Source organism: Petromyzon marinus, unplaced genomic scaffold (genome assembly GCF_048934315.1).
Source record: "Petromyzon marinus isolate PM22_M1 ecotype Great Lakes invasive population unplaced genomic scaffold, UKy_Petmar_22M1.pri1.0 PM_Scaffold_125, whole genome shotgun sequence".
Taxonomy (NCBI): domain Eukaryota; kingdom Metazoa; phylum Chordata; class Hyperoartia; order Petromyzontiformes; family Petromyzontidae; genus Petromyzon; species Petromyzon marinus.
In genome coordinates this window covers 43,792-61,743 of record NW_027423086.1, presented here as the reverse complement: position 1 = coordinate 61,743, position 17,952 = coordinate 43,792, and the positions used below count along the sequence as shown (strand labels likewise).

General features: G+C 48.3%; 1 protein-coding gene across 3 annotated transcripts in view; it reads right to left on the bottom strand.

Moving 5' to 3' along the window:
• Positions 1–565: 565 nt before the first annotated feature.
• Positions 566–17,952, bottom strand: part of LOC142922632 (cyclin-dependent kinase 8-like) — a 59,181-nt gene continuing 41,794 nt past the window's right edge. For all 3 annotated transcript variants that reach the window (XM_076063454.1, XM_076063453.1, XM_076063456.1), the window contains 3 exons: positions 11,318–11,396; positions 8,172–8,450; positions 566–813 (listed from right to left, as the gene is read on the bottom strand). In XM_076063454.1, the coding sequence (XP_075919569.1) occupies positions 694–813; positions 8,172–8,450; positions 11,318–11,396 (478 nt within the window). In that variant the 3' untranslated portion in view covers positions 566–693. The remainder of the gene's footprint in view (positions 814–8,171; positions 8,451–11,317; positions 11,397–17,952) is intronic.

The window sequence follows — 17,952 nt, the reverse complement described above, 5'->3', positions numbered from 1 at the left end:
AGTGAGTTAGTAGCGATGATTCTGTGAGTGAGTGTACTGTGAGTGTGTGAGTGAGTGAGTCTGTGAGTGAGTGTACTGTGAGTGAGTCTGTGAGTGAGTGTATGAGTGAGTTAATAGCGATGAGTCTGTGAGTGAGTGTACTGTGAGTGTATGAGTGAGTGAGTCTGTGAGTGAGTGTACTGTGAGTGAGTCTGTGAGTGAGTGTACTGTGAGTGTATGAGTGAGTTAGTAGCGATGAGTCTGTGAGTGAGTGTACTGTGAGTGTATGAGTGAGTGAGTCTGTGAGTGAGTGTACTGTGAGTGAGTCTGTGAGTGAGTGTACTGTGAGTGTATGAGTGAGTTAGTAGCGATGAGTCTGTGAGTGAGTGTACTGTGAGTGTATGAGTGAGTGAGTCTGTGAGTGAGTGTACTGTGAGTGAGTCTGTGAGTGAGTGTACTGTGAGTGTATGAGTGAGTTAGTAGCGATGAGTCTGTGAGTGAGTGTACTGTGAGTGTACTGTGAGTGAGTTAGTAGCGATGAGTCTGTGAGTGAGTGTACTGTGAGTGTGTGAGTGAGTGAGTCTGTGAGTGAGTGTACTGTGAGTGAGTCTGTGAGTGAGTGTACTGTGAGTGAGTGTACTGTGAGTGAGTTAGTAGCGATGAGTCTGTGAGTGAGTGTGTGAGTGAGTGTACTGTGAGTGTACTGTGAGTGAGTTAGTAGCGATGAGTCTGTGAGTGAGTGTACTGTGATCCCTGCTGGGTTGATGTTGTGTATCCAAGGCCAGCTTGGGGTGCCACCGATCCCTGCGCTGATGAGTTTTGGTATCCGGTCCGCTGTGAAGTACATTACAACATTCAGCCACGGTGTGAGTCCGTGAGTACCTGTGTGAGTACCTGTGTGAGTGTCTGTGTGAGTCTGTGAGTGAGGCTCTGAGTGAGTCTCTGAGTGAGTCTCTGAGTGAGTCTCTGTGTGAGTGTCTGAGTGAGTCTCTGAGTGAGTCTCTGAGTGAGTCTGTGAGTGAGTCTGTGAGTGAGTGAGACTCTGTGTGAGTCTCTGAGTGAGTCTCTGTGTGAGTGTCTGAGTGAGTCTCTGAGTGAGTCTCTGAGTGAGTCTCTGAGTGAATCTGTGAGTGAGTCTCTGAGTGAGTCTGTGAGTGAGTCTGTGAGTGAGTCTCTGAGTGAGTCTCTGAGTGAGTCTCTGAGTGAGTCTGTGAGTGAGTCTCTGAGTGAGTCTCTGAGTGAGTCTGTGAGTGAGTCTGTGAGTGAATCTCTGAGTGAGTCTCTGAGTGAATCTGTGAGTGAGTCTCTGTGTGAGTCTCTGAGTGAGTCTCTGAGTGAGTCTCTGAGTGAGTCTGTGAGTGAGTCTCTGAGTGAGTCTCTGTGTGAGTCTCTGAGTAAGTCTCTCAGTGAGTCTCTGAGTGAGTCTGTGAGTGAGTCTCTGAGTAAGTCTGTGAGTGAGTCTCTGAGTGAGTCTCTGAGTGAGTCTGTGAGTGAGTCTCTGAGTGAGTCTGTGAGTGAGTCTCTGAGTGAGTCTCTGAGTACCTGAGTGAGTCTCTGAGTGAGTCTGTGAGTGAGCCTCTGAGTGAGTCTGTGAGTGAGTCTCTGAGTGAGTCTCTGAGTGAGTCTGTGGGTGAGTCTCTGAGTGAGTCTCTGAGTACCTGAGTGAGTCTCTGAGTGAGTCTGTGAGTGAGTCTCTGAGTGAGTCTCTGTGTGAGTCTCTGAGTGAGTCTCTGAGTGAGTCTCTGAGTGAGTCTGTGAGTGAGTCTGTGAGTGAGTCTCTGTGTGAGTCTGTGAGTGAGTCTCTGAGTGAGTCTCTGAGTGAGTCTCTGAGTGAGTCTCTGAGTGAGTGAGTCTCTGAGTGAGTCTCTGAGTGAGTCTGTGAGTGAGTCTCTGAGTGAGTCTCTGAGTGAGTGAGTCTCTGAGTGAGTCTCTGAGTGAGTCTCTGAGTGAGTGAGTCTGTGAGTGAGTCTCTGAGTGAGTCTGTGAGTGAGTCTCTGAGTGAGTCTCTGAGTGCGTCTCTGAGTGAGTATCTGTGTGAGTTTCTGTGTGAGTCTCTGAATGAGTCTCTGAATGAGTCTCTCAGTGAGTCTGTGAGTGAATCTCTGTGTGAGTCTCTATGTGAGTCTGTGCGTGAGTCTCTGAGTGAGTCTGTGAGTGAGTCTCTGAGTGAGTCTCTGAGTGAGTCTGTGAGTGAGTCTGTGAGTGAGTCTCTGAGTGAGTCTCTGAGTGAGTGAGTCTCTGTGTGAGTCTCTGAGTGAGTCTCTGAGTGAGTCTCTGAGTACCTGAGTCTCTGAGTGAGTACCTGAACACCTGTGTGAGTACCTGAGTGAGTACCTGAGTGAGTACCTCAGTGAGTACCTGAGTGAGTACCTGAGTGAGTACCTGGTAGTCTCCCAAGGTAGTAGCCCCAGTCCCTGCGCTGGGCTGAGTGGGAGGCTGAGTGAGTCTGTGAGTGAGTCTCTGAGTGAGTCTCTGTGTGAGTCTCTGAGTGAGTCTGTGAGTGAGTCTCTGAGTGAGTCTCTGTGTGAGTCTGTGAGTGAGTCTCTGAGTGAGTCTCTGTGTGAGTCTGTGAGTGAGTCTGTGAGTGAGTGAGTCTCTGGGTGAGTCTCTGAGTGAGTCTCTGAGTGAGTCTCTGCGTGAGTCTCTGAGTGAGTCTCTGTGTGAGTCTCTGAGTGAGTCTCTGAGTGAGTCTCTGCGTGAGTCTCTGAGTGAGTCTCTGAGTGAGTCTCTGCGTGAGTCTCTGAGTGAGTGAGTCTCTGTGTGAGTCTCTGAATGAGTCTGTGAGTGATTCTCTGAGTGAGTCTCTGAGTACCTGAGTGAGTACCTGAGTGAGTACCTGAGTAAGTACCTGGTAGTCTCCCGAGGTAGTAGCCCAAGTCCCTGCGCTGGGCTGAGTGAGTCTGTGAGTGAGTCTGTGAGTCTCTGAGTGAGTCTCTGAGTGAGTCTGTGAGTGAGTCTCTGAGTGAGTCTCTGAGTGAGTCTCTGAGTACCTGAGTGAGTACCTGAGTGAGTACCTGAGTGAGTACCTGAGTGAGTACCTGAGTAAGTACCTGGTAGTCTCCCGAGGTAGTAGCCCAAGTCCCTGCGCTGGGCTGAGTGAGTCTGTGAGTGAGTCTGTGAGTCTCTGAGTGAGTCTCTGAGTGAGTCTGTGAGTGAGTCTCTGAGTGAGTCTCTGAGTGAGTCTCTGAGTACCTGAGTGAGTACCTGAGTGAGTACCTGAGTGAGTACCTGAGTACCCGAGTGAGTACCTGAGTGAGTACCTGAGTGAGTACCTGAGTACCTCAGTGAGTACCTGAGTGAGTACCTGAGTGAGTACCTGGTAGTCTCCCGAGGTAGTAGCCCCAGTCCCTGCGCTGGGCTGAGTGGGAGGCTGAGTGAGTCTCTGAGTGAGTGAGTCTCTGAGTGAGTCTGTGAGTGAGTCTCTGAGTGAGTCTGTGAGTACCTGAGTGAGTACCTGAGTGAGTACCTGAGTGAGTACCTGTGTAAGTACCTGGTAGTCTCCCGAGGTAGTAGCCCCAGTCCCTGCGCTGGGCTGAGTGGGAGGCTGAGTGAGTCTCTGAGTGAGTCTGTGAGTGAATCTCTGTGTGAGTCTCAGTGAGTTTCTGAGTGAGTACCTGAGTGAGTACCTGAGTGAGTACCTGGTAGTCTCCCGAGGTAGTAGCCCCAGTCCCTGCGCTGGGCTGAGTGGGAGGCTGAGTGAGTCTCTGAGTGAGTGAGTCTCTGAGTGAGTCTCTGAGTGAGTCTGTGAGTGAGTCTCTGAGTGAGTCTCTGAGTGAGTCTGTGAGTGAGTCTCTGAGTGCGTCTCTGAGTGAGTACCTGTGTGAGTGAGTCTGTGAGTGATTCTCTGAGTGAGTACCTGAGTGAGTACCTGAGTGAGTACCTGAGTGAGTACCAGGTAGTCTCCCGAGGTAGTAGCCCCAGTCCCTGCGCTGGGCTGAGTGGGAGGCTGAGTGAGTCTCTGAGTGAGTCTGTGAGTGAGTCTCTGAGTGAGTCTCTGAGTGAGTCTGTGAGTGAGTCTCTGAGTGAGTCTCTGAGTGAGTCTGTGAGTGAGTCTCTGAGTGAGTCTCTGAGTGAGTCTGTGAGTGAGTCTGTGAGTGAGTCTCTGAGTGAGTCTCTGAGTGAGTCTCTGAGTACCTGAGTACCTGAGTGAGTACCTGAGTGAGTACCTGAGTGAGTACCTGAGTACCTGAGTGAGTACCTGAGTGAGTACCTGAGTGAGTACCTGGTAGTCTCCCGATGTAGTAGCCCCAGTCCCTGCGCTGGGCTGAGTGGGAGGCTGAGTGAGTCTCTGAGTGAGTCTCTGAGTGAGTACCTGTGTGAGTGAGTCTCTGAGTTAGTCTCTGTGTGAGTCTGTCAGTGAGTCTGTGAGTGAGTCTGTGAGTGAGTCTGTGAGTGAGTCTGTGAGTGAGTCTCTGAGCGAGTCTGTGAGTGAGTCTGGGAGTGAATCTCTGAGTCTCTGAGTGAGTACCTGAACACCTGAGTGAGTACCTGAGTGAGTACCTGAGTGAGTACCTGAGTGAGTACCTGGTAGTCTCCCGAGGTAGTAGCCCCAGTCCCTGCGCTGGGCTGAGTGGGAGGCTGAGTGAGTCTCTGAGTGAGTCTCTGAGTGAGTCTCTGAGTGAGTCTCTGAGTGAGTCTCTGAGTGAGTCTCTGAGTACCTGAGTGAGTACCTGAGTGAGTACCTGAGTGAGTACCTGGTAGTCTCCCGAGGTAGTAGCCCCAGTCCCTGCGCTGGGCTGAGTGGGAGGCTGAGTGAGTCTCTGAGTGAGTCTCTGAGTGAGTCTCTGAGTGAGTCTCTGAGTGAATCTCTGAGTCTCTGAGTGAGTACCTGAGTGAGTACCTGAGTGAGTACCTGAGTGAGTGAGTCTCTGAGTGAGTCTCTGAGTGAGTGAGTCTCTGAGTGAGTCTCTGAGTGAGTGAGTCTGTGAGTGAGTCTGTGAGTGAGTCTCTGAGTGAGTCTCTGAGTGAGTCTCTGAGTACCTGAGTACCTGAGTGAGTACCTGAGTAAGTACCTGGTAGTCTCCCGAGGTAGTAGCCCCAGTCCCTGCGCTGGGCTGAGTGGGAGGCTGAGTGAGTCTCTGAGTGAGTCTCTGAGTGAGTCTCTGAGTGAGTCTCTGAGTGAGTCTCTGAGTACCTGAGTGAGTACCTGAGTGAGTACCTGGTAGTCTCCCGAGGTAGTAGCCCCAGTCCCTGCGCTGGGCTGAGTGGGAGGCTGAGTGAGTCTCTGAGTGAGTGAGTCTCTGAGTGAGTCTGTGAGTGAGTCTCTGAGTGAGTCTGTGAGTACCTGAGTGAGTACCTGAGTGAGTACCTGAGTGAGTACCTGTGTAAGTACCTGGTAGTCTCCCGAGGTAGTAGCCCCAGTCCCTGCGCTGGGCTGAGTGGGAGGCTGAGTGAGTCTCTGAGTGAGTCTGTGAGTGAATCTCTGTGTGAGTCTCAGTGAGTTTCTGAGTGAGTACCTGAGTGAGTACCTGAGTGAGTACCTGGTAGTCTCCCGAGGTAGTAGCCCCAGTCCCTGCGCTGGGCTGAGTGGGAGGCTGAGTGAGTCTCTGAGTGAGTGAGTCTCTGAGTGAGTCTCTGAGTGAGTCTGTGAGTGAGTCTCTGAGTGAGTCTCTGAGTGAGTCTGTGAGTGAGTCTCTGAGTGCGTCTCTGAGTGAGTACCTGTGTGAGTGAGTCTGTGAGTGATTCTCTGAGTGAGTACCTGAGTGAGTACCTGAGTGAGTACCTGAGTGAGTACCAGGTAGTCTCCCGAGGTAGTAGCCCCAGTCCCTGCGCTGGGCTGAGTGGGAGGCTGAGTGAGTCTCTGAGTGAGTCTGTGAGTGAGTCTCTGAGTGAGTCTCTGAGTGAGTCTGTGAGTGAGTCTCTGAGTGAGTCTCTGAGTGAGTCTGTGAGTGAGTCTCTGAGTGAGTCTCTGAGTGAGTCTGTGAGTGAGTCTGTGAGTGAGTCTCTGAGTGAGTCTCTGAGTGAGTCTCTGAGTACCTGAGTACCTGAGTGAGTACCTGAGTGAGTACCTGAGTGAGTACCTGAGTACCTGAGTGAGTACCTGAGTGAGTACCTGAGTGAGTACCTGGTAGTCTCCCGATGTAGTAGCCCCAGTCCCTGCGCTGGGCTGAGTGGGAGGCTGAGTGAGTCTCTGAGTGAGTCTCTGAGTGAGTACCTGTGTGAGTGAGTCTCTGAGTTAGTCTCTGTGTGAGTCTGTCAGTGAGTCTGTGAGTGAGTCTGTGAGTGAGTCTGTGAGTGAGTCTGTGAGTGAGTCTCTGAGCGAGTCTGTGAGTGAGTCTGGGAGTGAATCTCTGAGTCTCTGAGTGAGTACCTGAACACCTGAGTGAGTACCTGAGTGAGTACCTGAGTGAGTACCTGAGTGAGTACCTGGTAGTCTCCCGAGGTAGTAGCCCCAGTCCCTGCGCTGGGCTGAGTGGGAGGCTGAGTGAGTCTCTGAGTGAGTCTCTGAGTGAGTCTCTGAGTGAGTCTCTGAGTGAGTCTCTGAGTGAGTCTCTGAGTACCTGAGTGAGTACCTGAGTGAGTACCTGAGTGAGTACCTGGTAGTCTCCCGAGGTAGTAGCCCCAGTCCCTGCGCTGGGCTGAGTGGGAGGCTGAGTGAGTCTCTGAGTGAGTCTCTGAGTGAGTCTCTGAGTGAGTCTCTGAGTGAATCTCTGAGTCTCTGAGTGAGTACCTGAGTGAGTACCTGAGTGAGTACCTGAGTGAGTGAGTCTCTGAGTGAGTCTCTGAGTGAGTGAGTCTCTGAGTGAGTCTCTGAGTGAGTGAGTCTGTGAGTGAGTCTGTGAGTGAGTCTCTGAGTGAGTCTCTGAGTGAGTCTCTGAGTACCTGAGTACCTGAGTGAGTACCTGAGTAAGTACCTGGTAGTCTCCCGAGGTAGTAGCCCCAGTCCCTGCGCTGGGCTGAGTGGGAGGCTGAGTGAGTCTCTGAGTGAGTCTCTGAGTGAGTCTCTGAGTGAGTCTCTGAGTGAGTCTCTGAGTGAGTCTCTGAGTACCTGAGTGAGTACCTGAGTGAGTACCTGGTAGTCTCCCGAGGTAGTAGCCCCAGTCCCTGCGCTGGGCTGAGTGGGAGGCTGGGTGAGTCTCTGAGTGAGTCTGTGAGTGAGTCTCTGAGTGAGTCTGTGAGTGAGTCTCTGAGTGAGTCTCTGAGTGAGTCTCTGAGTGAGTCTCTGAGTGAGTCTCTGAGTGAGTCTCTGAGTACCTGAGTGAGTACCTGAGTGAGTACCTGAGTGAGTACCTGGTAGTCTCCCGAGGTAGTAGCCCCAGTCCCTGCGCTGGGCTGAGTGGGAGGCTGAGTGAGTCTCTGAGTGAGTCTGTGAGTGAGTCTGTGAGTGAATCTCTGAGTCTCTGAGTGAGTACCTGAACACCTGAGTGAGTACCTGAGTGAGTACCTGAGTGAGTACCTGAGTAAGTACCTGGTAGTCTCCCGAGGTAGTAGCCCCAGTCCCTGCGCTGGGCTGAGTGGGAGGCTGAGTGAGTCTCTAAGTGAGTCTCTGAGTGAGTCTCTGAGTGAGTCTCTGAGTGAGTCTCTGAGTGAGTCTCTGAGTGAGTCTCTGAGTGAGTCTCTGAGTGAGTCTCTGAGTACCTGAGTGAGTACCTGAGTAAGTACCTGGTAGTCTCCCGAGGTAGTAGCCCCAGTCCCTGCGCTGGGCTGAGTGGGAGGCTGAGTGAGTCTGTGAGTGAGTCTGTGAGTGAGTCTCTGAGTGAGTCTGTGAGTGAGTCTCTGAGTACCTGAGTACCTGAGTGAGTACCTGAGTGAGTACCTGGTAGTCTCCCGAGGTAGTAGCCCCAGTCCCTGCGCTGGGCTGAGTGGGAGGCTGAGTGAGTCTCTGAGTGAGTCTCTGAGTGAGTCTCTGAGTGAGTCTCTGAGTACCTGAGTGAGTACCTGAGTGAGTACCTGAGTGAGTACCTGGTAGTCTCCCGAGGTAGTAGCCCCAGTCCCTGCGCTGGGCTGAGTGGGAGGCTGAGTGAGTCTCTGAGTGAGTGAGTCTCTGAGTGAGTCTCTGAGTGAGTCTCTGAGTGAGTCTCTGAGTGAGTACCTGTGTGAGTCTGTGAGTGAGTCTGTGAGTGAGTCTCTGAGTGAGTCTCTGAATGAGTCTGTGAGTGAGTCTGTGAGTGAGTCTCTGAGTCTCTGAGTGAGTACCTGAACACCTGAGTGAGTACCTGAGTGAGTACCTGAGTGAGTACCTGAGTGAGTACCTGGTAGTCTCCCGAGGTAGTAGCCCCAGTCCCTGCGCTGGGCTGAGTGGGAGGCTGGGTGCGAGGCTTCTTGTTGGGCGGCCCTTGGACACCTCCGTGGACCCCCTCGGCACCACCACCACCACCTCCTCCGTTGTTGTTGTTGTTGTTGCCGTGGTTACCGTGGTTGCCGTGGTTACCGTGGTTGCCGTGGTTACCGTGGTTGCCATGGTTGCCGGGCTGCTGCTGCTGCTGCTGTTGTTGTTGTTGCTGTTGTTGTTGTTGTTGCTGTTGCTGGGTCTGTGGAGGGTGGGTGGGTGAGTGAGTGGGTGGGTGAGTTGGTGGGTGGGTGAGTGAGTGAGTGGGTGGGTGAGTGAGTGAGTGGGTGAGTGAGTGAGTGAGTGGGTGAGTGAGTGAGTGAGTGGGTGAGTGAGTGAGTGGGTGAGTGAGTGAGTGGGTGAGTGAGTGAGTGAGTGGGTGGGCGAGTGAGTGGGTGGGTGGGTGAGTGAGTGAGTGGGTGGGTGAGTGAGTGAGTGTGATTGAGTGGGTGGGTGAGTTGGTGGGTGGGTGGGTGGACGAGTTGGTGAGTGGGTGAGTTGGTGAGTGGGTGAGTTGGTGGGTGGATGAGTTGGTGAGTGGGTGAGTTGGTGGGTGGGTGAGTTGGTGAGTGAGTGGTGACCGAGTGGGCGAGTGAGTGGGTGAGCGAGTGGTGAGCGAGTGGTGAGCGAGTGAGTGGTGAGCGAGTGAGTGGTGAGCGAGTGAGTGGTGAGCGAGTGGTGAGTGAGTGAGTGGTGAGCGAGTGAGTGGTGAGTGATGAGTGAGTGGTGAGCGAGTGGTGAGTGAGTGGTGAGTGAGTGAGTGGTGAGTGAGTGGTGAGTGAGTGGTGAGTAAGTGGTGAGTGGTGAGTGGTGAGTGAATGAGTGTTGAGTGAGTGGTGAGTGAGTGGGTGAGTGAGCGAGTGGGTGAGTGAGCGAGTGGGTGAGTGAGTGAGTGAGTGGTGAGTGAGTGGTGAGTGGGTGAGTGAGTGAGTGGTGAGTGAGTGAGTGGTGAGTGAGTGGGTGAGTGAGTGAGTGAGTGGTGAGTGAGTGGTGAGTGAGTGAGTGAGTGTGTGAGTGGTGAGCGAGTGAGTGAGTGAGTGGTGAGTGTTGAGTGAGTGGTGAGTAAGTGGTGAGTGAGTGGGTGAGTGACTTGGTGAGTTAGTGAGTGAGTGGTGAGCGAGTGGGTGAGTGAGTGAGTGAGTGGGTGAGTGAGTGAGTGAGTGGTGAGTGGTGAGTGAGTGAGTGGGTGAGTGAGTGAGTGAGTGGTGAGCAAGTGGGTGAGTGGGTGAGTGAGTGAGTGAGTGGTGAGTGAGTGGTGAGTGGTGAGTGTGTGGTGAGTAAGTGGTGAGTGGTGAGTGAGCGAGTGAGTGAGCGAGTGAGTGAGTGAGTGGTGAGTGAGTGAGTGGTGAGTGAGTAAGTGAGTGGTGAGTAAGTGGTGAGTGAGTGGTGAGTAAGTGGTGAGTGAGTGGTAAGTGGTGAGTAAGTGGTGAGTGAGTGGTGAGTAAGTGGTGAGTGGTGAGTAAGTGGTAAGTGGTGAGTGGTGAGTAAGTGGTGAGTAAATGGTGAGTGAGTGAGTGAGTGGTGAGTGTGTGGTAAGTGGTGAGTGAGTGGTGAGTGGTAAGTGAGTGGTGAGCGAGTGGTGAGTGGTGAGTGAGTGGTGAGTAAGTGGTGAGTGGTGAGTGGTGAGTAAGTGGTGAGTGAGTGGTGAGTGGTGAGTAAGTGGTGAGTAAGTGGTGAGTAAGTGGTGAGTGGTGAGTAAGTGGTGAGTGGTGAGTAAGTGGTGAGTAAGTGGTGAGTAAGTGGTGAGTGAGTGGTGAGTGGTGAGTAAGTGGTGAGTAAGTGGTGAGTGGTGAGTGGTGAGTAAGTGGTGAGTGGTGAGTAAGTGGTGAGTAAGTGGTGAGTGGTGAGTGAGTGGTGAGTAAGTGGTGAGTGGTGAGTGAGTGGTGAGTAAGTGGTGAGTAAGTGGTGAGTGGTGAGTGAGTGGTGAGTAAGTGGTGAGTAAGTGGTGAGTGGTGAGTGAGTGGTAAGTGGTGAGTGGTGAGTAAGTGGTGAGTAAGTGGTGAGTGGGTGAATGAGTGAGTGGGTGAGTGAGTGGTGAGTGGTGAGTAAGTGGTGAGTGAGTGGTGAGTGGTGAGTAAGTGGTGAGTGGTGAGTGAGTGAGTGGTGAGTGAGTGGTGAGCGAGTGAGTGGTGAGTGAGTGGTGAGTAAGTGGTGAGTGGTGAGTGGTGAGTAAGTGGTGAGTAAGTGGTGAGTGGTGAGTAAGTGGTGAGTGACTGAGTGAGTGAGTGGTGAGTAAGTGGTGAGTGGTGAGTGAGTGGTGAGTGGTGAGTAAGTGGTGAGTAAGTGGTGAGTAAGTGGTGAGTAAGTGGTGAGTGGTGAGTGAGTAAGTGGTGAGTAAGTGGTAAGTGGTGAGTGAGTGGTGAGTAAGTGGTGAGTGGTGAGTGAGTGGTGAGTGGTGAGTAAGTGGTGAGTAAGTGGTGAGTGGTGAGTGAGTGGTGAGTAAGTGGTAAGTGGTGAGTAAGTGGTGAGTGGTGAGTGAGTGGTGAGTGGTGAGTAAGTGGTGAGTAAGTGGTCAGTGGTGAGTAAGTGGTGAGTGGTGAGTGGTGAGTGAGTGGTGAGTAAGTGGTGAGTAAGTGGTGAGTGGTGAGTAAGTGGTGAGTGGTGAGTAAGTGGTGAGTAAGTGGTGAGTGGTGAGTAAGTGGTGAGTAAGTGGTGAGTGGTGAGTAAGTGGTGAGTAAGTGGTAAGTGGTGAGTAAGTGGTAAGTGGTGAGTAAGTGGTGAGTGGTGAGTGAGTGAGTGGTGAGTGGTGAGTGAGTGGTGAGTGAGTGGTGAGTGGTGAGTGAGTGAGTGGTGAGTGGTGAGTGAGTGGTGAGTGGTGAGTAAGTGGTGAGTGGTGAGTGAGTGGTGAGTGGTGAGTAAGTGGTGAGTGAGTGGTGAGTGAGTGGTGAGTGGTGAGTGAGTGGTGAGTGAGTGGTGAGTAAGTGGTGAGTGGTGAGTAAGTGGTGAGTGGTGAGTGAGTGAGTGGTGAGTAAGTGGTGAGTAAGTGGTGAGTGAGTGAGTGGTGAGTGGTGAGTAAGTGTGTTGGTGAGTGAGTAAGTGGTGAGTAAGTGGTGAGTCCATGCTCCTCACCTTATCTGCTTTGTCTTCACTCTCCTCCTCATTGAGGAATTCTCGCTTGGGGTACGGAATCTGACACCCAGCAAACACACTGGGAGGGGTGGTGAGCAATGGTGAGGAGTACGAGTGAGTACTAGTGAGTACCAGTGAGTACTACTAGTGAGTAGTAGTGAGTGAGTACTAGTGAGTACTACTAGTGAGTAGTAGTGAGTACTAGTGAGTAGTGAGTAGTAGTGAGTAGTACTAGTGAGTAGTGAGTAGTACTAGTGAGTACTAGTGAGTACTAGTGAGTACTAGTAGTGAGTACTACTAATGAGTACTAGTAGTAGTACTACTAGTACTCATTAGTAGTACTAGTAGTACTACTACTAGTACTACTAGTAATAGTAGTACTACTAGTACTAGTAGTAGTACTAGTAGTACTACTAGTACCAGTAGTAGTACTAGTAGTACTACTAGTACCAGTAGTACTACTAGTACTAGTAGTACTACTGGTACTAGTAGTAGTACTAGTAGTGAGTACTAGTAGTACTAGTAGTGGTAGTGAGTAGTAGTGGTGGTAGTGTGTACTAGTACTATGTGTGTGGTAGTGTGTACTAGTACTACTAGTGATGGTAGTGTGTACTAGTACTACTAGTGGTGGTAGTGTGTACTAGTACTACTAGTGGTGGTAGTGTGTACTAGTACTACTAGTGGTGGTAGTGTGTACTAGTACTACTAGTGATGGTAGTGTGTACTAGTACTACTAGTGGTGGTAGTGTGTACTAGTACTACTAGTGATGGTAGTGTGTACTAGTACTACTAGTGATGGTAGTGTGTACTAGTACTACTAGTGGTGGTAGTGTGTACTAGTACTACTAGTGGTGGTAGTGTGTACTAGTACTCTGTGTGTGGTAGTGTGTACTAGTACTACTAGTGGTGGTAGTGTGTACTAGTACTACTAGTGGTGGTAGTGTGTACTAGTACTACTAGTGGTGGTAGTGTGTACTAGTACTACTAGTGATGGTAGTGTGTACTAGTACTACTAGTGGTGGTAGTGTGTACTAGTACTACTAGTGGTGGTAGTGTGTACTAGTACTACTAGTGGTGGTAGTGTGTACTAGTACTACTAGTGATGGTAGTGTGTACTAGTACTACTAGTGATGGTAGTGTGTACTAGTACTACTAGTGATGGTAGTGTGTACTAGTACTACTAGTGATGGTAGTGTGTACTAGTACTACTAGTGATGGTAGTGTGTACTAGTACTCTGTGTGTGGTAGTGTGTACTAGTACTACTAGTGGTGGTAGTGTGTACTAGTACTACTAGTGGTGGTAGTGTGTACTAGTACTACTAGTGATGGTAGTGTGTACTAGTACTCTGTGTGTGGTAGTGTGTACTAGTACTACTAGTGGTGGTAGTGTGTACTAGTACTCTGTGTGTGGTAGTGTGTACTAGTACTACTAGTGATGGTAGTGTGTACTAGTACTACTAGTGGTGGTAGTGTGTACTAGTACTACTAGTGATGGTAGTGTGTACTAGTACTCTGTGTGTGGTAGTGTGTACTAGTACTACTAGTGATGGTAGTGTGTACTAGTACTACTAGTGATGGTAGTGTGTACTAGTACTACTAGTGGTGGTAGTGTGTACTAGTACTACTAGTGGTGGTAGTGTGTACTAGTACTACTAGTGATGGTAGTGTGTACTAGTACTACTAGTGATGGTAGTGTGTACTAGTACTACTAGTGATGGTAGTGTGTACTAGTACTACTAGTGATGGTAGTGTGTACTAGTACTACTAGTGATGGTAGTGTGTACTAGTACTACTAGTGGTGGTAGTGTGTACTAGTACTACTAGTGGTGGTAGTGTGTACTAGTACTACTAGTGATGGTAGTGTGTACTAGTACTACTAGTGATGGTAGTGTGTACTAGTACTACTAGTGGTGGTAGTGTGTACTAGTACTACTAGTGGTGGTAGTGTGTACTAGTACTACTAGTGATGGTAGTGTGTACTAGTACTACTAGTGGTGGTAGTGTGTACTAGTACTACTAGTGATGGTAGTGTGTACTAGTACTCTGTGTGAGGTAGTGTGTACTAGTACTACTAGTGGTGGTAGTGTGTACTAGTACTACTAGTGATGGTAGTGTGTACTAGTACTCTGTGTGTGGTAGTGTGTACTAGTACTACTAGTGATGGTAGTGTGTACTAGTACTACTAGTGATGGTAGTGTGTACTAGTACTACTAGTGGTGGTAGTGTGTACTAGTACTATGTGTGTGGTAGTGTGTACTAGTACTACTAGTGATGGTAGTGTGTACTAGTACTACTAGTGATGGTAGTGTGTACTAGTACTACTAGTGGTGGTAGTGTGTACTAGTACTACTAGTGATGGTAGTGTGTACTAGTACTACTAGTGGTGGTAGTGTGTACTAGTACTCTGTGTGTGGTAGTGTGTACTAGTACTACTAGTGGTGGTAGTGTGTACTAGTACTACTAGTGATGGTAGTGTGTACTAGTACTACTAGTGATGGTAGTGTGTACTAGTACTACTAGTGGTGGTAGTGTGTACTAGTACTACTAGTGATGGTAGTGTGTACTAGTACTACTAGTGATGGTAGTGTGTACTAGTACTATGTGTGTGGTAGTGTGTACTAGTACTACTAGTGGTGGTAGTGTGTACTAGTACTCTGTATGTGGTAGTGTGTACTAGTACTACTAGTGATGGTAGTGTGTACTAGTACTACTAGTGATGGTAGTGTGTACTAGTACTACTAGTGATGGTAGTGTGTACTAGTACTACTAGTGGTGGTAGTGTGTACTAGTACTACTAGTGGTGGTAGTGTGTACTAGTACTCTGTGTGTGGTAGTGTGTACTAGTACTACTAGTGATGGTAGTGTGTACTAGTACTACTAGTGATGGTAGTGTGTACTAGTACTACTAGTGGTGGTAGTGTGTACTAGTACTATGTGTGATGGTAGTGTGTACTAGTACTACTAGTGATGGTAGTGTGTACTAGTACTATGTGTGTGGTAGTGTGTACTAGTACTACTAGTGATGGTAGTGTGTACTAGTACTACTAGTGGTGGTAGTGTGTACTAGTACTATGTGTGATGGTAGTGTGTACTAGTACTACTAGTGATGGTAGTGTGTACTAGTACTACTAGTGGTGGTAGTGTGTACTAGTACTACTAGTGGTGGTAGTGTGTACTAGTACTACTAGTGATGGTAGTGTGTACTAGTACTACTAGTGGTGGTAGTGTGTACTAGTACTACTAGTGATGGTAGTGTGTACTAGTACTACTAGTGGTGGTAGTGTGTACTAGTACTACTAGTGATGGTAGTGTGTACTAGTACTACTAGTGGTGGTAGTGTGTACTAGTACTACTAGTGGTGGTAGTGTGTACTAGTACTACTAGTGGTGGTAGTGTGTACTAGTACTACTAGTGATGGTAGTGTGTACTAGTACTACTAGTGATGGTAGTGTGTACTAGTACTACTAGTGGTGGTAGTGTGTACTAGTACTACTAGTGGTGGTAGTGTGTACTAGTACTACTAGTGGTGGTAGTGTGTACTAGTACTACTAGTGATGGTAGTGTGTACTAGTACTACTAGTGATGGTAGTGTGTACTAGTACTACTAGTGGTGGTAGTGTGTACTAGTACTACTAGTGATGGTAGTGTGTACTAGTACTACTAGTGATGGTAGTGTGTACTAGTACTATGTGTGTGGTAGTGTGTACTAGTACTACTAGTGATGGTAGTGTGTACTAGTACTACTAGTGGTGGTAGTGTGTACTAGTACTACTAGTGATGGTAGTGTGTACTAGTACTACTAGTGATGGTAGTGTGTACTAGTACTACTAGTGGTGGTAGTGTGTACTAGTACTATGTGTGATGGTAGTGTGTACTAGTACTACTAGTGATGGTAGTGTGTACTAGTACTACTAGTGATGGTAGTGTGTACTAGTACTATGTGTGGTAGTGTGTACTAGTACTACTAGTGGTGGTAGTGTGTACTAGTACTACTAGTGGTGGTAGTGTGTACTAGTACTACTAGTGATGGTAGTGTGTACTAGTACTACTAGTGGTGGTAGTGTGTACTAGTACTACTAGTGGTGGTAGTGTGTACTAGTACTACTAGTGGTGGTAGTGTGTACTAGTACTACTAGTGATGGTAGTGTGTACTAGTACTACTAGTGATGGTAGTGTGTACTAGTACTCTGTGTGTGGTAGTGTGTACTAGTACTACTAGTGATGGTAGTGTGTACTAGTACTACTAGTGATGGTAGTGTGTACTAGTACTACTAGTGGTGGTAGTGTGTACTAGTACTCTGTGTGTGGTAGTGTGTACTAGTACTACTAGTGGTGGTAGTGTGTACTAGTACTACTAGTGATGGTAGTGTGTACTAGTACTACTAGTGGTGGTAGTGTGTACTAGTACTACTAGTGGTGGTAGTGTGTACTAGTACTACTAGTGATGGTAGTGTGTACTAGTACTATGTGTGTGGTAGTGTGTACTAGTACTACTAGTGATGGTAGTGTGTACTAGTACTACTAGTGGTGGTAGTGTGTACTAGTACTACTAGTGATGGTAGTGTGTACTAGTACTACTAGTGGTGGTAGTGTGTACTAGTACTCTGTGTGTGGTAGTGTGTACTAGTACTACTAGTGATGGTAGTGTGTACTAGTACTACTAGTGGTGGTAGTGTGTACTAGTACTACTAGTGATGGTAGTGTGTACTAGTACTACTAGTGGTGGTAGTGTGTACTAGTACTACTAGTGGTGGTAGTGTGTACTAGTACTACTAGTGATGGTAGTGTGTACTAGTACTACTAGTGGTGGTAGTGTGTACTAGTACTACTAGTGATGGTAGTGTGTACTAGTACTACTAGTGATGGTAGTGTGTACTAGTACTACTAGTGGTGGTAGTGTGTACTAGTACTACTAGTGGTGGTAGTGTGTACTAGTACTATGTGTGTGGTAGTGTGTACTAGTACTACTAGTGATGGTAGTGTGTACTAGTACTACTAGTGATGGTAGTGTGTACTAGTACTATGTGTGTGGTAGTGTGTACTAGTACTACTAGTGGTGGTAGTGTGTACTAGTACTATGTGTGTGTGGTAGTGTGTACTAGTAGTACTAGTGATGGTAGTGTGTACTAGTACTACTAGTGATGGTAGTGTGTACTAGTACTACTAGTGGTGGTAGTGTGTACTAGTACTACTAGTGATGGTAGTGTGTACTAGTACTACTAGTGATGGTAGTGTGTACTAGTACTACTAGTGGTGGTAGTGTGTACTAGTACTACTAGTGATGGTAGTGTGTACTAGTACTCTGTGTGATGGTAGTGTGTACTAGTACTACTAGTGATGGTAGTGTGTACTAGTACTACTAGTGGTGGTAGTGTGTACTAGTACTACTAGTGATGGTAGTGTGTACTAGTACTACTAGTGGTGGTAGTGTGTACTAGTACTCTGTGTGTGGTAGTGTGTACTAGTACTACTAGTGATGGTAGTGTGTACTAGTACTACTAGTGGTGGTAGTGTGTACTAGTACTAAGTGTGTGGTAGTGTGTACTAGTACTACTAGTGGTGGTAGTGTGTACTAGTACTATGTGTGTGGTAGTGTGTACTAGTACTACTAGTGGTGGTAGTGTGTACTAGTACTACTAGTGATGGTAGTGTGTACTAGTACTAAGTGTGTGGTAGTGTGTACTAGTACTATGTGTGTGGTAGTGTGTACTAGTACTACTAGTGGTGGTAGTGTGTACTAGTACTACTAGTGGTGGTAGTGTGTACTAGTACTACTAGTGGTGGTAGTGTGTACTAGTACTACTAGTGATGGTAGTGTGTACTAGTACTACTAGTGATGGTAGTGTGTACTAGTACTACTAGTGGTGGTAGTGTGTACTAGTACTACTAGTGGTGGTAGTGTGTACTAGTACTACTAGTGGTGGTAGTGTGTACTAGTACTACTAGTGGTGGTAGTGTGTACTAGTACTACTAGTGATGGTAGTGTGTACTAGTACTACTAGTGATGGTAGTGTGTACTAGTACTACTAGTGATGGTAGTGTGTACTAGTACTACTAGTGGTGGTAGTGTGTACTAGTACTCTGTGTGTGGTAGTGTGTACTAGTACTAAGTGTGTGGTAGTGTGTACTAGTACTACTAGTGATGGTAGTGTGTACTAGTACTCTGTGTGTGGTAGTGTGTACTAGTACTACTAGTGGTGGTAGTGTGTACTAGTACTATGTATGTGGTAGTGTGTACTAGTACTACTAGTGATGGTAGTGTGTACTAGTACTCTGTGTGTGGTAGTGTGTACTAGTACTACTAGTGATGGTAGTGTGTACTAGTACTACTAGTGATGGTAGTGTGTACTAGTACTACTAGTGGTGGTAGTGTGTACTAGTACTACTAGTGATGGTAGTGTGTACTAGTACTACTAGTGATGGTAGTGTGTACTAGTACTATGTGTGTGGTAGTGTGTACTAGTACTACTAGTGATGGTAGTGTGTACTAGTACTACTAGTGATGGTAGTGTGTACTAGTACTACTAGTGATGGTAGTGTGTACTAGTACTACTAGTGATGGTAGTGTGTACTAGTACTACTAGTGGTGGTAGTGTGTACTAGTACTACTAGTGATGGTAGTGTGTACTAGTACT